Source organism: Kazachstania africana, chromosome 2 (assembly GCF_000304475.1).
Source record: "Kazachstania africana CBS 2517 chromosome 2, complete genome".
In the NCBI taxonomy this organism is placed as follows: domain Eukaryota; kingdom Fungi; phylum Ascomycota; class Saccharomycetes; order Saccharomycetales; family Saccharomycetaceae; genus Kazachstania; species Kazachstania africana.
Genome location: NC_018941.1, coordinates 486,565 through 507,468, shown reverse-complemented (window position 1 = coordinate 507,468; position 20,904 = coordinate 486,565). Strand labels below are relative to the sequence as shown.

At 36.6% G+C, this 20,904-nt stretch overlaps 6 protein-coding genes across 6 annotated transcripts; 2 read left to right on the top strand and 4 right to left on the bottom strand.

Moving 5' to 3' along the window:
* Positions 1–839: 839 nt before the first annotated feature.
* Positions 840–2,459, top strand: CCA1 (tRNA adenylyltransferase; the record flags this gene model as incomplete). The annotated part of the gene is made up of 1 exon (XM_003955637.1): positions 840–2,459. One exon carries the CDS (start codon positions 840–842, stop codon positions 2,457–2,459), a length of 1,620 nt encoding a protein of 539 aa, XP_003955686.1.
* A 160-nt stretch (positions 2,460–2,619) lies between these two features.
* BCK2 (Bck2p) lies at positions 2,620–5,295 on the bottom strand (the record flags this gene model as incomplete). The annotated part of the gene is made up of 1 exon (XM_003955636.1): positions 2,620–5,295. The coding sequence occupies one exon, from the start codon at positions 5,293–5,295 to the stop codon at positions 2,620–2,622; it is 2,676 nt and encodes an 891-aa protein (XP_003955685.1).
* Positions 5,296–6,227: 932 nt separating this feature from the next.
* Positions 6,228–10,973, bottom strand: DNF1 (aminophospholipid-translocating P4-type ATPase DNF1; the record flags this gene model as incomplete). The annotated part of the gene is made up of 1 exon (XM_003955635.1): positions 6,228–10,973. One exon carries the CDS (start codon positions 10,971–10,973, stop codon positions 6,228–6,230), a length of 4,746 nt encoding a protein of 1,581 aa, XP_003955684.1.
* Positions 10,974–11,695: 722 nt separating this feature from the next.
* Positions 11,696–13,444, bottom strand: PAB1 (polyadenylate-binding protein; the record flags this gene model as incomplete). Its single annotated transcript, XM_003955634.1, has 1 exon — positions 11,696–13,444. The coding sequence occupies one exon, from the start codon at positions 13,442–13,444 to the stop codon at positions 11,696–11,698; it is 1,749 nt and encodes a 582-aa protein (XP_003955683.1).
* A 582-nt stretch (positions 13,445–14,026) lies between these two features.
* On the bottom strand, positions 14,027–18,406 carry CHD1 (chromatin-remodeling ATPase CHD1; the record flags this gene model as incomplete). Its single annotated transcript, XM_003955633.1, has 1 exon — positions 14,027–18,406. The coding sequence occupies one exon, from the start codon at positions 18,404–18,406 to the stop codon at positions 14,027–14,029; it is 4,380 nt and encodes a 1,459-aa protein (XP_003955682.1).
* Positions 18,407–20,152: 1,746 nt separating this feature from the next.
* GCG1 (gamma-glutamylcyclotransferase) lies at positions 20,153–20,860 on the top strand (the record flags this gene model as incomplete). Its single annotated transcript, XM_003955632.1, has 1 exon — positions 20,153–20,860. One exon carries the CDS (start codon positions 20,153–20,155, stop codon positions 20,858–20,860), a length of 708 nt encoding a protein of 235 aa, XP_003955681.1.
* Positions 20,861–20,904: the final 44 nt, after the last annotated feature.

The window sequence follows — 20,904 nt, the reverse complement described above, 5'->3', positions numbered from 1 at the left end:
ATTTAATTTTTTTTTCTTGCCAAAAAATGTTGCGATGAGATGAAGGGGTTGTAAGGTACCAGCGATGAAAAATAAAGTTTCACAGTGTACCAAATTTGGAACCTAACAGTATGATCGATAGAGCTAAATATTTCTTTCTAGAAACTTCGTATCAATATAGTCCTTCCCACTACTATAATATCACTTTATGCCCTTCTATATGATTTATGTTGAAGTTTTTTTTTAGCATCTCTCCCCTTTGAACCAAATTTTTTTTTTTTTGGGCCAAAGACCAAAATCTTTCCTCATCGATCTTAATAAAGTAATATTCCCTTAAAAAGAAGGTAGAATTTCTTTTTCGCCCTGCTACTTTCCTAAAATGGTAATTTTTGCCCAAAAAAAATTTTTTTTTCGAAGAAAAGAAATTTTAGGGCTGAATATTAGGGTTAGTGACTCATTGCCCGGAATTTGCTTAAATTTTTGTTAGGTTTGGGTCGGATTTTGTTAGGGCTTGAAGTGGTCGACTTTTTTTTTTTTTTGCTGCAACTTTTTGAAATTTCAAGCGATGAGCTTAATTTATATGGGTTCAATACATTTTTAATTTAGTAATTGGGAGGGTACAATTCTGTTAGTTAATGCTGTTACGGGGCACTAAATTGTTCGGTTTTGGTTTTGCTAGTAATACACATCGAATTCGCCGCGCATTATATCCTATTTCTTTTGTAATGACACATTCCACCAAGAGTACTAGAGATTATCGTCTTGCTAACAATATTTCAGATTCTGTAAATAATAGCAGCTTAAATTTGGATGCTATAAGCGACAAAAATGCATCCGTGATACCTGATGTGGTCAATGACATGATTACAAGATCATCCCACAGTACTTCATCAGAACTACTTCCAAATATTCAACTAACGGAAACTGAATCTAAAATCTGTAATCTTTTAAAAGATTACGTTCACTATTATAATAGTACGTCTGCTTATGATCCTTCGATTGATCCTCTGACTTTGCGGATTACTGGTGGTTGGGTACGTGACAAGCTATTAGGTCAAGGTTCTCACGATTTAGATATAGCGATAAATATTATGACGGGTGAAGAGTTTGCTCGTGGATTAAACGAATATTTATTGGAAAATTACGGTAAATATGGGATTAAACCTCATTCGATTCATAAGATAGATAAAAATCCGGAAAAATCCAAACATTTAGAGACAGCTACTACCAAACTGTTTGGTGTAGAGATCGACTTCGTTAATTTAAGATCAGAAGAATATACGGAAACTTCAAGAATTCCAATTGTAAACTTTGGTACTCCAGAACAAGACGCTTTGAGAAGAGATGCGACATTGAACGCCCTATTTTATAACATTGCTAGTGATCAAATTGAAGATTATACACATCGTGGTTTAAAGGATTTGAAAGAAGGTGTCTTGAAGACACCATTACCACCAAGACAAACTTTCTTAGACGATCCATTAAGAGTGCTAAGATTAATCAGATTTGCGTCCAGATTCAATTTTAAAATTGATAATGAGGTTCTTTTCGAAATGAATGATCCCGAAATCAATCTTTCTTTCAATTCCAAAATCTCTAGAGAGAGAATAGGTGTAGAAATGGAAAAGATTCTAAACGGATCAAACCCACTCATTGCATTAAAATTGATTCAAATATCCAATCTCGAAAATGTAATCTTTTTTTGGCATGGTGATCAAAGTGTTATAGAATTTAATGAACAGAACAATTCAGAATATCCAAAAATCATAAATATTTATAAAAGGAATGGTCCAATGAACAGACAACTGTTAACTTTTTTGAAAAACTATGATTCATTAATCAATAATGTATTCAGACTAAGGACATTATTACAAGAAAATAGGAATTTTTGCCAAAATTTCATCTTAGCTTCAACTCTTATTCCCGCCTCAAACCTAAAAATTATTTCATTGCCTAAAAAGAAGATGAATAATACAATGTCCTTAGTGGAAAGTGTGGTAAGAGAAGGGCTAAAATTTAGTAAGAATGATGCAGCAATTGTGTCAAAATGCGTGGATTCAATCCAAAATTACCAACGAATGATGAATAAATTCTTTTTGAAAGAAAATTTTTTAAAAAGATCGGAATTAGGCACCTTTTTAAGAGACTTTAACGGTACTTGGGAAATAATGCATTTCACTTCCTTGGTGGATGAATATCTCAAGAGTACACATAACGCAGAAAATGACCAAAGCGCGGAATTTATTTTCAGAAAGTATGAATTATTTTACGATTATATTATTGACCAAGATTTGGTTGATTGCCATAACCTGAAGCCATTGCTTGATGGTAAAAAGTTACTCAAATCGTTAGAGATGAAAGCTGGGCCATGGTTGGGAAAAGCAAATAGTGATGCAATCATATGGCAGCTAGATAACCCTCACGGCTCAAGTGATGAATTACTTGCATATATCAAAGAAAATTTGCCTACTTATCTTTGAAATTTAATTTTATATAATAACTATTTTTTACAAGTCAGTAACTGGAAATGCATTTTTTTCTATGTTTATCATTTATATTTGTATGTGTGTATATTGCTATGTTTTAATGTTTGAAGGATCGAAGCAATAGCTGGTAAGGAGACTAATCGTACGTAGACATCTACTTGCTCGAATAAAAAAGCTTAGTCAAATTATCAATATCCATGTTGCTGACATCGAAATTTGCATGTACATTTGAGTACCCAAAGCTTGGACCGGAATGATCATTATTTGATTGAGCAGACGATATTTGGGAAATATCTTGTAAGTCAGGTCCGAGAACTGAGTCAAAATCAAGAGCATGACCATTATTCGTCATCGGTGCGACCGTAGAGGGGGAAGATGCTTTTTCTAGTGGGTTTATTGTAGATGCTTGATGATAGGAAGGAACTTCAAAAGCTCCCTCCTTATTTGATAATCCGGAAGCTGATTTTGAATTTTCCCTTTCGGCGGTCTTATTCTGTGATTCTGCAAACGATGTCGAACCTTCAAAACTGAATCCCGAGGCAGATTGTGTCATCAATTCATCCCCATTAGGAATATTTATACCTGGATTTGAAGATATAACCTTGCTTTGTACCATTGGTGAATTTGTAAAACGATTCAAATTTACATCAACCAAGCCTGCACCAGTGTTAATCAAGGAATATTCTTCATTAGATGGGAAATTATGGCCTTGGGTAGAACTTGCAATGGTAGATAAAGAATTGCCCATCAAGCAATCCATAACACTACCATTTTCACTGCTGTCTCTAGTAAAAATCCTCAAAAGATCATCATTCACATGATTGTTAATAGTATGACTCGTAGTATTGCCCATATCTATTGTATGTGCGTCAGTGCCGGAAGTAGCAAAAGATTTTTCTTGCTTTATCTGAATATTATCATTATTGTTAGAATCATAAATGGTATCCTTTCTATTATCATGTTTTTTCTTGCCAATACCCTTTATCACAGGTAAATGTTCAAGTGATGATCTTAATTCTGCGAATTCAATCATGGCATTGTTACTATCAATTTCACTCTTCCTATTCATATTGCTGGAAGCGCGCGATGATGCATATGCATTAGTTAGAACCGAGTTAGTATTTTCGTTAGTTGCGCCATATTTATCATACGTAGTGGGTGTTGATGCCACTGAACCAGATGCTGCAACTGCAAATGTTGAGTTTAAGTAAGGTGATGTCATGAAAGAGCTGGAGGAGGGGGTAGTGACACTAACTGCGGAAGTTGTCCTTGAGTGCCTGTATAAGTCAGAAATTGATTCCTGTTTCTTTTTATGTCCAAATCTGAGAGTGGTTGGATTATTGTAGTTATTAGTATAATATTTACTCGGGTATTGTGAATCCAAAAAGGTTTCATTATCTGCATTTTCGACAGCCTCTTCCTCATCAGGTACACTGTATAAAGACGTTAAATCTCTTGATAGACGGTAGACTGAGGAAGTACGGGTGGCAGAGCGAGGTCTGGCTGGTGAAGCAGTCCTAATTGGCGAATATCTATTTGTAAGAGATGATAATGATCCTATACTTGCAACTCTCTGTGTCGTCGTTTTACTAATGCAATTGCTCACATTATTTAATGGTGTAGATGTACTTGCTGATCGACCTGAATATATAGATCCCACAGTATCTGCCCTTTTTCTAATGAACATTTTACTGAATTCAATGGAAGCATCATTCTCTTCTCCCATTTTAACTGGAGCAGTGCTATCAGAAGTTGGGCTTGCACTTGGTTGAGAGTTTCCGGCCGTGGCCTGTTGAGAAGAAGAATATCCATCAGTACAATCATAATTATTTGTGTTGAGTCCTATGTATTGAGGTATGATCTTCGAACTGTAATCTTTACGATTTGAATTTGTTCTGCTATTGCTCATTGGTATTGACCCAACGTTTGACCCAGCATTAGAAATTGAAGGTGAAATATTCAAGTCAAAATTCTGTTCACTTTGAGAAAGTTGTGCTTTCCCATTTTTACCACTAATTAGGGGCAAAGTTGAGATAGTAGGTAGTGAAGGCGATGAGCTGGCATAAGGATGATTGGCAATTTGTCTGAGAGGCTTTGCCAATGATGAATTCCTCTTGGAGATAGGAACAACTTCTTCTTCATACCTTGGTTTACCATTTGATGGCGTATACTCTAACAAAAGCTCTGATTCAGAGATTGAGTTGGTCATAATACCATATTTCATGAAATCATCATAGTCAAACTTGTCATTAATTTTCTCTAAACTAAGTGGTCCCCCAAATTGGCTGTCTTCATTGCTTTCCATAGGCGTGCTAACTTGATTATTCAACGCATTATACTGTGGTATCCCCACAATGGAAGCGCCCACTGAGGATGATGGGGACAATTGAGGAGCGCAATTATCTTTAGCAGAACGAAACATTTTAAGCATGTCTCTTTTTGAGCGTAACTTATGATTTTTTTCCTCTGGGGCGCACGATACATTATTATTTGAAGGTGACTCTGGGAGTGACTTATCTTGTACAGTGTAATTAACAAAGACCATCTCTCTTGAGTTTCTCTTTTCAGATTTGCTATTTTTCTTCTTGGATCGTGAAGTCTTATCACTGGAGTCCTCAATGATAACTTTCTTAGAACTGTTAATGGTATTGATCTTTGGAGAAATTGTAGAACCCGGCGCCTTTTGAGGCTTTGTAGACGTCTGACCGGAATTGTGCTTTCTTTTGTAATAATGAGGTATTTTCCATTTACTTATAGTGTCTGTGACGGGACTTTTGGTAGCCCCAAGAGTGTCATTAGCGTATTTTAGTTTGGATGAGATTCTAGCCATTATGAGGAAAACTAAGAAGGTGCGAAATCCTGTCCAGAGTTACCTCTTTAGAAAGACTATTTAAAACCTCGAAAGAGTTTGTTATAGCAAGTACTTATAATCAATCTTAGTCAGCTCGACCTTGTGCTCTTTGAAAAAAGGTAAGCTTTGCAAAAGGACTTAGAGATGCTATTAAAGTAATCTTTATGGGGACTTCTTGTTAGTAAAAGATTATTAGTTAAAACATATTAATCAAAATCACAGTAGCTCGTAGGAGCCTTCAAATCATGACATACTAATCAACCTTATGAACTAAATTCGTAATAACAATTCAAATGTCTATAGACAATATAAAAACGTTGGATCCCGTTAAAGTACCTTTTATTTTAATTATTTGGCACTAATTGAGCCCTCTTGTGGTATAAAATGTGATATAAGACTGGAATTAGCTTAAAAGCTGTATAATTCTGCAACGGCAAGTTATATTTCAGCTGGGATCGGAGCCTCAGTAAGAAGAATTTTCCACCAGCGAATTTTTCAGGCTCCCGCAAAGTGGAATGTTCAAGTAAGTCAATTCTAAGCAGAGATCAAAAACCGCTCCGCCTAAAAAAAAACAATCTCGTACGATGCAGTGTGGGGGCCAGGAGGACGTCAAGAGAAGTTGTAAGCACAGTGACGCAGCATTCTGCGAATATATTACCTACCTGAGCTATATTTGACTAGCAATTCTTTATGCAATGCTATGGTAACCTTTGTAGCCTCACAGGAGGTTGATTTGTGGCTTCTACTTAGCGGAAACGGGAATCACACTGACTTTTTTAGACTGTGGGGTAGAGATGTTCATATATACTTGTTCTATCATTGGGTAGAGTTTAGTACACTTATAATTAATCGGATGAAATATCAAGTTGAAATATATAAAATGACATAAAATTTATATAATTTGATGCAGATTATGTGTGTCTATTACCGTGGAAGCTCTTCCTTCCCTCTATTAACGATTCTGCATGCGTTATTCCTGGGAGATCTAGAGAAACTCTAGCTCTTTCTACTGAATAACGATTATCAAGCTCATTTGAGGCTAGCATGACATTTCTCGTCCTATCTAGAGATGTTCTGTTAGGCGTACCCTCATCAAAGGTTGCACCTTCATGTAAGCGCGGAGAAAACAGTAAGTCTTGTGTTTCCTTAGGAGATGCCTTCCAGTTTGTATCGCTCTCTTCTTGAACTCTCTTCAAAGCTACTGGTGAACCTTGGTCGTCGTTCATGAACGTCATCGGTATTTCTTCCGTGACAATAGTCTCGTGGGAACGATTAGATTTTCCAAATGTCCTACTTAACCTAACACCTGCATTACTATCTTCATATTTCGCATGTTTAGGTATTTTTGGTCTGTTTGGGTCTGTTGGGTCATAGCCCTGTGGATAGCGGTCAAAATCACCACGTTGCCACATTTCTCTCACAATTTCAGAATCTGTTGGGAAGAAGAACTTCTGGAAGGAATCAAAAGTAAATCTTGGTAGCAGGCAAAATAGCATACCAACAAAAAAGACACCCCAGAATGCGTGTGAGCCATAAATACGAGCAGCTGCTCTCCAAAATTCCTTACTGGTAAAAGAGCTAGACCACACTCCACCCCAGAAAAACAATACTAAACATGATAGAGCAATAAACAATGAAGTGAACCAATCCCATCTGTAAAGATGGAGTAAAACATAAACATTACATGTAACAACTGCAATGCTTGTTACCATAAGCCCTACGTAAAATCGGTGGTCCAACCCTAAGCCGTTACTTGTAACAACCATTGTCTCTTTGTAAACACAAAATGGAAAGAAAAATGCTATGCAGGATTGGTATAATCCATCTAACATATACCACAAAAATTTTGTTTGGTTCCATTCTAGACCAAGAATACCTGACCGATATAATTGCGGAACTACCATAGATATGGTGTCACTAACATCCTGATCAAAAATACCCATGAAAATGACAGGAAGTGAAGTGAAGGCAAGGTTATAAAACATCAAAAAGGTGTATTCAAACAAGTAGGAACCATCGTAATTGTTATAGATACCATACCAAAACAAAGTCAACGTGAAAATAACGTTTTTATAAAAAAACTGTGGAATCATTTCAGATAATCTTTTGTATGACCATCTTCCATGTACTAAAATAAGTCTTGCCAAATATCTGAACTGACCGATAGCGTAATCCGAACACATGACAGCCTGTCTTCCCTCTTCTCCTGCAATTCCTACGCCGACATCAGCAGACTGAATCATTGCTACGTCATTTGAACCATCACCTATTGCTAAAGTCATGACATCGAGGGAATTTTTAACTAGCTTAACCACAGCAGCTTTTTGGGAAGGAGAAACTCTGCAACATAAAACAGCCCTACAATTCTTACAAAGTAAGAGGAATTTGCGCCTTAGGACTTCCCCACTGAGACACATCTTCAAAGCCTCGCCGTCAATTATAACTGCAAAATTCCCTTTAGGTTGTTCATGATCTTTTTTGGCCTGATCTAGTTCAAGCTCAGTTCCAGCGAGTCCAAATCTCTCCCTCAAATATTTATCAAGTAAATTTTCGACAATTTCAGCTGGTTCCGTACCAAACTCGGAGATATCATCTCCTGATGATTTTATTACCAGCAATTCCATTTCATTGTTTAATAAGTTACATGAAAATCCAATATTTATGGCTGTTTCAACTTTGTCACCGGTCAAGACCCATAGCTTGATACCAGCCTCTCCTAATAACGAGATTGCATCTGGGACACCATCTTGTAGCCTATCCTCAATAGCCGTACCACCAAGCAAGGTCAATTCTCTCTCAATCTCGTCAGCAACTGTCTCTAGCTGCTCATCTCTGTTTGATAAGGCGGCAGCTGCAACATTGTACTTTTCATTCCATGATTGGTAGATCGACCAAGGAATTTCTCTTTGAGCAACGCACAGGGTTCTTAAGCCTTCAGTAGCGTATTGTTCCAAATGTATGGCCGTCTTTTCGAGTAGAGTTTCATCATTAGCTTCTTTCTTATCGCTTAGACGAGAATAGATTACAGAATCAGCTCCTTTGCAGATTAAAAGAGCAGTAGGATCTTCTTTTTCAGTAGCACCAGGTACCTTAACTATACAGCTCATTCTCTTTCTGGATGAATTGAATTCTAGAATATTTAGAATTTGGAACTCCTTTTGAACACCCTGTATTTCAACAATTAAACCGGTTTTAGTTTTCCCTATATAGCTGAAACCCATATCCCTAGCAGTCGTTACCAGAGCAGCTTCATCTGGTGATTGTGCCTTCAAGTCCAATTTGTTAGGGTCAATTTTGTTTTTCTCTGCTAATACAGTGTGACACAACGCTAGAGCCAACATAAAATGAGCACAGCTTTTTAGTTGCATTTCACCATTTGCCCCATTTAGGTCTTGCACGAACTCTTTAGAAACAAATGTTATGTCATCTGGATAGAACTGTGAGTTTTCAGAAGTCTTAGAAAGACTGTTAATCATCGTATCTCTGTCTTTACTTATCTCCTCTCGTTCATAGCGGCCTTCGCTCTCGACATCTATACCTTGTCTCTTTCGTAGGCCTGCCAAGGCCTCTGTGTATGCACGTCCATAAGAGACGCCATTTATGGTACATTTTTTGAATTCCATGATATTTTGAGTCAAGGTTCCTGTTTTATCTGAGAAAATGTATTCAATCTGACCGAGATCGTCTGAGATGTTCCACGACTTTGGGGTACAAGGATAGTCTAATCTAGCATCATAAAGTAAAACATCACCATATATAAAAGCTGCTTGTGCTGTTTTGATAATTTCAACAGAGATATAAAGTGAGATAGGAACTAACGATTGGTAAAGAATTACAGCTACCCAAAACGAAACAAAACCATTGGTGGCAGCATTTCCAGCGACAGTACCAAACTCAAAGTAATCTCGTGAAGCAGGTTGTTTATCGTAGTAGATACCATTAACCAGACCAGATATGAAACAAAGAACAAAAAGGACTGCGAAATTTAAAATGACCGAAAAGTTCAATTCTCTAGATATTTTTGACTTTTTAGTCGGTGTAGCTCCAGCATTTAGCATGATTTTAGTTTCGTCACCAGTAAAAACAACTAATCCCATCGCCCACTTGGTATTTCTCAAGGTACAGCCACGTAACAAAACATTATTGATTGTGATTGGTTCATTTTTGAGATCACCATCAACTGAATCTATCCATTTTAAGTTCCCTTGGTATGAATATAAATTTGCATGTGGGCCCTCACTTTCTACCCAGAACCTCGATCTTGCTACATCTCTGGAAGATCTGATGTCTAAACTACATTTTAGAGATTGACGAACTTTCAGGTTTGTTTCCCCGTCCAAGTTCTTAGTCTCCACGTAACAAGCACCATCGACATCTGATGTTGAGAGCAAGATGAGATCAGCGGGTATTTCTTCATTATTATGTATACGCACAATGTCACCGACGGTAACGTTTTTCCAGAATTCTTTATCAAACTTGCAATCCGTCCTTGGAGGCAAATTACGGTCCATAATGCTAACATCTTTTTGATTAGAATTCCCCGTGGCAACATAATTGTAATCTAAGGATGGTCTACCAAATTCAGCGGAGACTCTGTAACTCTCAATGGAGTCAAGAGATGTCCTGGGATGCTTATTATTTTGAGACATAGCAGCAGCACGTAACTGATTACGCTTTCTCATTGCCCTTTTACGCTTACCTTCTTCAGTAAAGTGGTCCCTACAATAACGAATGAATCTGAACAGCATTCTAGAATTCAACTTTTTAAATTTTCTCCATAATGAAACATTATCAGCTGACACATTGGCATTCTCTACACCTTTCAGTAGGTGAGTTTTCGTATTGTTGACTTGTAAATCTAGTACTGTACGTCTTGAATCTTCAATACCATCCTTAATTGCAGTGATAATAACGATAACAATTAAAGGCACAGCACTTAAACCCGGATTTGTCACACCAAAGATTTGAAAGGCTCCTAAAATAATTAGCACTAAAAAATAGATATTAGCAAAATTTTGGAATTGGAATAATATATTTTTTGGAAGGAAAGTAAGCGGTGTGTACCTTGTTGTCCTTATTTTATTACGAGCATATTCTACAATGGGTTTTCCCTCCGCATCTATCATATCGTCAGGAAGAGGCATATTATAATAAATCGATCTCAGCTCATCAGACCGATTTCTCATACCAGACTCATCAAAAGTATCATCATCATGATTGATATTTGCAAATTCTTCAAATGGATCAAGGAAATTCTTTTTAGCCCATTTCAGGGTTTTTGCTCTCCCAACAAGGGGCTTTCCTCCTTTCTTTGTCCTTTTCGTACCCATTCGAAATCTTTTTGTAGTCTGATATTCATCATCATTATCATCGTCATTATCTAATATCACATCATCAAAGGTCGCTCCTTCATGATTCAAATTTGGGGTGGCTTGGAATGAGTGGGCATCATCTTGTGATATGGGTTCGAACTCTTCGAACTCACCATTTATTGAATCTTTCATAATAGAAGCAGTAGTATGGCCTGATCTGTGATTTGTATTGCCATTATTCATATTTGATGAGCCATTTGAAGTTCCCAGCTCAAATGGATTCTCCGAAGGGGGCATCTCATCATTCGGCTCTTCTTCGAAAGGATTTGTATATCTGTCAGACATGGACCTTTTCGTAATAAATCAAAACCTCCCTATCTGTTAGTGATGCGTCTTAATGGTTCTGGAGTATTTATTCTATATGAATGAATAGGTATGTTTCTGATATATAATGTATCCATTTTTTCATATACTAAGCAAATTAAAGGCACATAATCTGTAAAGCGGGATGTCCGAAAATATGCTGAAATGGCAATTAAGAGGAAATGGAAGATTATCTAAATAATTAGCTTTTGAGATTAATCTATTTCAAATAGTTTGGCAGCAACTATGACGGTTCTTTCAACATTGATAGTAACGATGGATGCCTTTATATGCATTGCAAGAAGAAGGAGTTCTATTTTTAGAACAGTAAGTACCGGAGTTTGAGCAGAATCAGGATCACAATTCCTTTCGTTGCAAATGAAGGTATTATATACGTTTGGTGACAAGACAAGTATTCTTATGGTATTAGTTGTAAGAATATCAGTTAAATAATGGCGTATTAAAAAGAATTGTGTTTTATGTTAAGAAGAAATCTTGGAGATATTTTTATTTTAATAATAAAATTATACAGTACACATAGGTGATATCATAAATAGAACTACTTACAATTCACTCGAAGAGGATTCAAGTCAAAAAAAAACTGAGGAAAATATAAATTGAAACAAAATAAAAAAGGAATCAAATATGCTTTGGCTTGCAATAAAAACTAGTAAAAAAAGCAATCAGAAAAGATAGTATACTTCTTAAGCTTGTGGAGCAGCTTCAGATTCTTGTTGTTGTTGTTGTTGTTCCTTCTTGAAAGTTTCGTAAGCGGCAGAGGCTTCAGTGAAATGTTGCTCGAATAATTCATCATTTTCTAATAAAGAGACGACTTCTTGTGGTGGTAAATCTAAGATCATACCGGTGATTTTACCGGCAGCTTCTTCATCAGAGGTCTTAGCAGAGATTTTCTTGTACAATTGTTCACCTAAAGCTTGTCTTTGCTTTTGTTGATAGAATTGGTTGGCATTGTTACCATTTCTTGGGAAACCACCCTGTGGGGCACCTTGTGGTGGCATACCATACATTGGACCATTTCTGAATTGTTGTGGTGGAACACCGTTCATTTGTTGTGGGTTTGGACCGTTGAATGGAACACCTCTTGGTGGCATGACACCATAAAACATTGGAGGCATGAATTGACCTGGGATACCAGCAGCAGCGGCGGCGGCAGCAGCAGTGGCCTGTTGGTATCTCATTTGGCTTCTAGCTTGGATTTGTTGAGCTAATTGAGAGCGTCTAACTTCCTTTCTTTGAGCAATAGCAACGTATAATGGCTTACCAGCAACGATTTGTTGGTTCTTTTCAGTGATAGCCTTGGTAGCTTCTTCTGGAGAAGAGAAACAAACGAAACCGAAACCCTTGGACTTACCGTTTTCAGTTCTCATAACCTTAGTGGAAGTAATGGTACCGAATGGGGCGAATTCTTCCTTTAATTTCTCATCATCAATGGAATCATCTAAGTTCTTGATGAATAAATTAACACCTTGGTATTTAGCCATCTTTTCTAGTCTGGTGGCTTCGTATTGTTGCTTCAAAGCCTGCATACGTTCGTATTTCTTTTGAGCACGGCCAACGTATAATTCTTGGCCCTTGAATTCAGTATTGTTTAATTCTTCGACGGCCTTTAGAGCATCTTCGTGGTTTTCGTAGTTAACGAAACCAAAACCCTTTAATTTACCATCTTCACCCTTTTCTAAAACGATGGAAGAAGTCTTACCTGGTTTTTCGAAAAGTTCTTTAAATTCTTCTTCAGTGGTATCTAATGGAACATTCTTGACGTAAACATTGGTGAAATTAGCTCTGGTCTTTTCTAATTGAGAGTCACGTTCCTTTCTGGATAAGTGTGGAGCAACGTAAATTTCCTGACCGTTTAATAGCATACCATTCAAAGCATCAATAGCTTCTTTAGCGGCAGCTTCTTCTTCGAAATGAACGAAACCGAAACCCTTGGAGTTACCATTTTCGTCGGTAGCAATCTTAGAAGATAAGATGTTACCAAAGACAGAGAAAGTGTCGTATAAGGCTTTGTTATCAATATCAGCGTTTAAGTTCTTGATAAAGATGTTACCGTTACCCTTCTTTCTTAAAGCTGGGTCACGTTGAGACCACATGATACGACATAATCTACCTTTGATTGGAGTGTAGTTTAATCTTTCAATGGCGACCTTACCAGCTTCATGGTCAGCGAAGTTAACGTAAGCGTAACCTAAGGAAGTCTTGGTAATAGCATCACGACAAACACGAATGGAAGTGACAGAACCAATTGGAGAGAAGATATCGTATAAGAGAGCTTCTGAAACAGATGGATCTAAATCACCAACGTATAATGAAGTAGAGTTGCTGTCAGATTGTTGACCTTCTGAACCGGTGCTTGATGGAGCATTTTGTTGTTCATCCTTGATGTTCAATTGTTCCAATTGCTCAGCAGCTTTGTCAGCGATATCAGACATGATTACGATTGGGATTTTTTTTTTAAAAGGTTTTTAGTTTTTTTTATTTTTTTATTAATATCAATAATATATCAAAAGTGGTCTTGATTGTCAAAGAAAATACTTGGACTGACTATTGCTTTTATATATTATGCCCTCTAGGTTAACTTGAAAGTTACTATACAGCTCAGAAAAGATGGAAAGAAGAGATAAATATAACTAAAAATTCAAGGATTCAAGAGACAAAATACTACTATTCAATAACAGTAATTCTTAAAAAAAAGTATTAAATTTCCATTGAAAATTTTGTGAGATGGCTCAATTGTTCGTCAGTTGAAGAGAAATTTTTATGAAAATTTCGTCGAACGAGCAGAAAAAGAAAGAAAAAAAATTTCTGGCGAGAGGCTGTCGTGCGGGATGATGATTATGTGCACGTGACAAGTATCACGTGGCTTGATTAAGCCACTGAGAGAGCGGAAGAGACATGTTGATAGTTGAGTTCGTTGCAACTGTGCAGGATGCATTTTGAGTTCTAGATAGTATACATGGAAGGTATATATAGGGATTTGTATGAGGCGAGTGTGAGAGGCATGGTTATTTGTATTATGCTTTCTTTTCAGCGGTGCTTACACCGTCTTTTGATGCAGTTATTTTGTCGTACATGGCCATGAGCTTCGTGCTCTTGACATTTGCAGGCCAGAAATATGAAGCATATGACCATAAATGCTTGCGAAACTTGTCTGCAGAATAGCTCCTGGAACTTCCTTTCTCCTTTTCTATAAAGCTACCAATCGTCGTGAGTTCTGTCTTTAAGATATTGGCCCACTCTTTACGGTCCAAGCCTTTACCGCCGCGTCTTAACTTTTTCAAAGATGTGCGCACTGTACTCATAGTATGTCTACATTCGTCTTCATTCATGCTTTCGTATTCCTTTTCATGTTTTTCATCAATTCCTTGATTTTCGTGGTTAGATGTGAAGGAGTTCAAACGTGGATTCTTCATTGCTGCGGGACCCTTTGGGAATGGTTTCATACGTTTAGCTGGAGGAGTGTCACTATTTGCACTGTGTGGTGTCCCTGCTTTCGTGGATGGAGCAGAAATTTTACGTTGTCTCTTCCTTTTAGTTCCATTCGGCAACTTGTCAATTGAAGAGTCTATACTACCACTCTTGCTAACATTTGAACTTGCTGGATACTCTGGTTGATCTTCTTTTAACACAGAGAATAGGTAGTCAACTCTTCTGCTCAGATGAATGGCAGCCGGAACCTTTTTGGAAAACCCAGTAATACCCTTACCTTTCTTAGCAGTAATATCCTTGGTATCCTCTTTCTTGACCATTCTACCATTGTCTGTTTGTGGGTCATTCAGGAAAATCATATTCGTAAGACCCAAAAATGGATCATCTCTGATTTGAGCCCATGAACCATATCCATGTTTGAAAACACCAATCAATAAATTCTCATCGTTAGCCTTGGTCCAGTTACAACTCCAATTCTGTGCTGGTTTTGGCGTTTTGTTTCCCAGGTTAAATTTCATCACGTTATCCTTGAAATGCGTATGTATGTGTTTCTTTAAAGTACTCATGCCGTCAACTCTATTAGCTATAGTCTCAGCATTCAATTGTTTGACATTCATAAATGCAAATAGTGCAGCCTTCTTTTCTTTTCTCTTCATGGCCAATTTGGCTATTGGATTAGTTTTACTCTCCTCTTCTGTTTCTTTGATTTCACCAGATTTCAGTTTGGCTCTGTATATATTTGCTTCTTTCTCGAGTTTCGAGATTAGTTCAGTTCTTTTTGCTTCTTCACTTTCAGTAAAGTCTTTAGCGGTTGAAACAAGTTCTGAGAATACCTCTTGATATCTTTCGATTGATCTAACAGGTAAAGTGCCATCCGCTATTAATCCTTCAAACATATCCGTCAAATCACCGAATTTCAAAAGAGCTTTATACATTGCACGAATTTCACTTTCACCAATATTATTTAGGTCGTTGGCTCTGGCTCTTCTTCTTGATTTTGAATAACTTTCATCATCAGAATCTGGTGGTGTATTGTTACCTGCAACACTATTCTTAATTTTTTTCAAAGCATTATCCCTTCTATTCATCATTGCTAACTGTTCCTTGACATATTCCTCATCTTTTATTCTTTGTTCTTCATCTTGAAATTTCTTCAAGTCCTCCTCAGGAATAATATCATCCCAATCTACATCTGCCTTATAATCTGTAACTTCAAATTGCTTTAAAAATTCTTCACCACCAAGGTGAGACTCGCCAAGATCAGGTGTTGTAATATGGTCTTCAGCATGGTTTAAAACATCATCTAAATTCAAATCTTCCAATTTCTTTTGATTATCGTTTGCTGTGAACATATTCCCTGCACCAAATTTAAGAATTTCCGATAACTCTCCAGCATTCATATCATTCTTTTTTGTATATTTGTTCCCATCAGTGACACCAAGCGAAATAATTGCATATTCTAAAATCATCTTCTTACGTGCCCTTTCAAGAACTTCCTCTTCAACTGTATCTTTTGAAACGAGTCTGTAGACCATTACGTGATTCTTTTGACCAATACGATGCGCTCTGGCCATAGCTTGTAAATCTGCTTGAGGGTTCCAATCAGAATCAAAAATAATGACGGTGTCCGCTGTCATTAAATTGATACCCAAACCACCTGCTCTTGTTGATAATAAAAATACATCATCAACTGAATCTGGTGCATTGAAGTGATCTATGGATATCCTTCTTTGCGCAGAAGGTATCGTACCATCTAACCTCTGGAAGTTGATACCTTTGATTGATAGATAATCACCCATGATGTCTAGCATTCTAACCATTTGAGAAAAAATTAATACTCTGTGGCCATCCTTCTTCAATCTTGTTAATAACTTGTCTAATAACACCATCTTACCAGAAGACATGATTAACCCTCTTAAAATATTATCACGTGTCATTCTCCCATCACCAAACTTTTGCAACACACGATCCTCAGCATTATCAAATAGATAAGGATGATTAGATGCCTTTTTAAGTTCACTCATGACGTTCAATAAAGAAATATGACCTCCCTTTGCACCTGCTTGTAAAGCTCTATAATTTTTGGTGAGAATATTTTTATAATATTCAGTTTGGATATCTGACAGCTCCACACGCAGAATACGTTCAGTCTTTGAAGGCAAAGATTTTTCAACATCCTTTTTTAATCTACGTAAAATGAAAGGTTGTAATCTTTTGTGTAGCTCTCTGATATATTCTTCTTGTTCGTCATCTTGATTTTCAAAATCAATTTCTTGATCAATGGTAAACCTTCCAGGCATTAAAAAATTAACTAAGGCTGCTAATTCTTTTATATTATTTTGAAGGGGCGTACCTGTGATTAGAAGTCGGTCATGAACTTTGAAGCTATTCAATGATTCATATAATGAGGATTCAGCGTTTTTCAATCTATGTGCTTCGTCAACGGCAAGAAATTGCCACTTGATACTTCCCAGTTCATCACGATCTTTTAAGATATATTCGTATGTCGTTAATAAAACGTTAAATTTAACATTTTTCTTACCCTTTGCCTGTGGGTTTGTATAAAATTCGAATTCTCGTATTGTATCTCTTGATTTTTGGTTACCCATGTAGCATACGCAATTTAGACCAGGTGCCCATTTGGCAAAAGTTTCTTGCCAGGCAGGCATAGTTGATAGGGGAACAACTACTAAATGAGGTCCATTTTGTTTGCGTGAATATACTAACCAACTAATAAAAGACACCATTTGGACAGTTTTCCCCAGTCCCATTTCATCTGCCAATATACCATTATCATTTTTTGACCATAAGAAAGCCATCCAATTAATACCTGTGAGTTGAAAATCCCTCAATTCACCACTTTTGATATATGAGGGCTGTGCATCTAGCTTTTCAAAATGAGGTCTTTGATTTGAAGCATAATTAGTTGAAAATTGTGGTAAATGTCTAGATGTGGACCTATTTTGAAAATGTGTTACTTCATTTGGAGCCAATTTGACGAGATCGACAGCATTTTCCCAAGTAGATTCGTCATAGTTCAAATGGCACCATTTGACCAAGTATTGTAATTGAGACGTCCCATCGTCAAGCGTTACACGCTGACTATCGATGACTCTTTCAGGTAGTGTATACTCTTGGAATTCATCTAATCTACGTTCACTTTCCATGTCCATGACTTCCAAATCTTCACGTGTGATATATGGGTCCAATCTGACCTGTTGATCTTGGATAATGAATTGTTTACAATAATTATCCAATCTTTTGATACCACGAATTCCATCCAATGATTCGTAAGTTTCCCAGCTATTGTGAAGATGAGATTGATCTGCCCATTTTATCAGAAATTGGAATGATTTTTTGCATTGAGGTAAATCAGGTATAGTTTTGAGTGCTGATTCATCAGCGCCATCCTTTAATTTGTGTGTCACAACTAGATCGATGGAATGATTATCTTCCAAAGCAGCAGGTGTTACAGATTGTTCGTAGTCATGCTCTGATAATCCTTCATTATCATCGATGTCATCTTCATCATCATAATCATCTTCGCCGGACTCTAATAAATCTTCGTCAGAATATTCAGTATTGTAATTAACAACTTTATTATTATTACGAGATGAGAATCTAGTTGGTAAATTTATGGTTTTCTCTTTCAATACTTTGTTTTTCTTCTTAGATTTCTTCTTTGATACTATTCTACCATAATCATCATCGTCATCGTCATCAATAAAATCTTCCTCTTCTTCTTCGTCATCATCAATATCATTGTCATCAAAATCATCTTCTTCTTCATCATCATAATTCTTATTTTTCTTGTTTCTTCTATTTGATTTTATTATTGTATCATCGTCATCATCATCTTCTATATAGTGTTGCTGCGTGTTTGCACTGGCTCTATGTGATCTTCTTAGACCATATAGTTCAGGATTTTGTAAAATTTCAGTTGGTATAGAATCTTTTACAGCCATTTTTATACCATACGTTTCTTACTTATTAATAGTAATTTATGGTGAAATACTTAATATATGTAGTATATTATTTAAAGTATGGTTACAATGATGGCAAATACTGTTACTTTTATCTTTATTGTTTATTAAACAAATAACGAGAGATATGACTTCCTTCCTTGTCTTCCTTTTTAATGTCGTCGAAGAAAAAAAATTTAGGATGAAAAAAAAGCAAGAGGGTAACGAAATTCATAGTAGTGGGAGGGACACAAGAAAGGTTTTAATGAGTTGTTGAGTGGGTTTAATAGCATTATTATTCATTGTGTAGACTTACGACAATAAATTATAAAAAAATGTGCACTTTTTTAATGAAAAATTTGTGAGAAATGAATTGTCATTTAAAGTCAGTTACGAGTGTTTGAATCACATTAAAAGACAATTTTCACTGATATTTCGCACAAAATTTAATTTAGTCACTAGAGAAGAATGGCAGTGCCAGTTTCTCATGACTTATAATATCAGTGACATTTTGCAGAACCCTACAACTTGTGATTATTGTTGCTGTCAACGAAAGATGTGAACGGTTGCTGAGTCGAGTGACGAGAAAGAATAATGTGGTACCAAAATGTTGTGCATATTCTAGTAACAGTTTCGACCAGATTCAATTTTTTTTTCTGACACAACGATAGAACGAATTCCCATATATCTATTTGAATTTAGTCCACGAACATTTTGAAAAAGGAAGAAACATGGAAGGTTGACAGGATAATAAGTGAACAAAACGGGCAATGAAAGGATTAAAAATTCATTCCAGGTAATTTTTGTCACCATGAAGCTTTCACTTAAGGACAGCAAATGCACGGTATCAAAAAAATCTTGGCAAGATATTTTGAGATGAGGAAAGAATCCTACAAAGATATCTTGACCAAAATGGTAACAGCTGCTCCATGGCATCCGCCGCTGAGAAATACGAATTTTACATCAAATAACACATTTCGAAAAGATGGCGAAAATCCATTATATCCATTAGGCTTTGTATTGTAAACAATGAGAGCCACAGAACTTTCTTCTGGAGCATCATACCTGCACTCGCACTTCACATTTACATCTAGACGTATTACTTTCTGATCCAGAAGAAGATACCAGTATGAGTGTCAAAATACAGAAACCAGTTTCACTTGTATAAGAATGAGAAAGTGGTCTTCAAAATGAAGGAATTCGCACGAGAAAAAATTTCTCTCTTTCTCCTTTTTTCTTCTTCTGGGAGGGGTGGGTCCTTCGCAACCCAAAACTCGCTGCTGGCCTACACGGGGAATAAAAAGTAGTCCAGATGGTGATGGAAGAGAAGCCAACACTCACAGCGAAATGCCACAGACAGAAGAGATAGAAGTTATCTTCCGTACTATTTTCGTAGTCAAACAGCATATTCTTGCACCTGTATAAATGTAAGTTCACGAATATTGGACCCAAAATGACTTTTTCGTATTAAACACCCTACTTTGCGTTTCAGACCCCTTTTAGTATTCAATTCGGTTACTGATTTTCAGGCCCATTATTATCAGATCAGTACTGACAAGTGCTAATAAGAGTAGTAAGTAATAACAAGTAATTTAGTCAATTCGCTGTGTTGGAAAAAGCAAGCTTCGAAGAAAAAGAAAAAAGAAAAAGGTACATGACCATCGCTTCTTGCCTGTCTTCATATATAAGCAGCTTGTTACTGGAAATTGGTATATACTCTTCTACAAATAAAATTGTCAGATTGGCAAGATGACGGTAGATAATGGTATTTGGGTTCTAGGTTATGGTTCATTGATATATAAACCTCCACCGCACTATACACATAGAGTACCGGCTATAATTCATGGTTACCTTCGTAGATTTTGGCAGGCTTCTACAGACCATAGGGGTGTTCCAGGTGATCCTGGGCGTGTCGTGACTTTATTACCTTACGATGAAGTGATGAGTAACGTGGAGTTTTTGAATGATTGTCAATTTTACGATAATAAAATTAATGATCGTGATGATTTAATTACATTAGGTTGTGTATACTACATTCCTGAAAAATATGCAGACGAAGTTAAGGAGAATCTAGACGTAAGAGAGCAAGGTGGTTATACTCTACATGAAGTACAAGTTCACTTAGAAGTCTCTCCGGAACAAGAATCCGAATTGGAAGAATCTTTAAAGTCATTACCGGTTCATGTATCTACAGGTAGAAGAATTTTGACCACGTCCGTCTATATCGGTACTGTTACAAATAGCTCCTTCGTTGGACCAGAAGACCTCGATGATACGGCAAAAATTATTGCAAAATCTGTGGGTCCAAGCGGGACTAATTACGAATATATCAAATTGTTACACAATTCTCTAGAGAATATGCCCCTAACAGACGAATTTAAGATTCATGATCGTTATTTAGAGACTTTATTGAAACAGGTAGAGAAAATCAGAGCAGAAAATGTCAAAAAGCTTTGATTTCTCTGCCCTTATATATTATTATAGATATTACCCTTTTATAT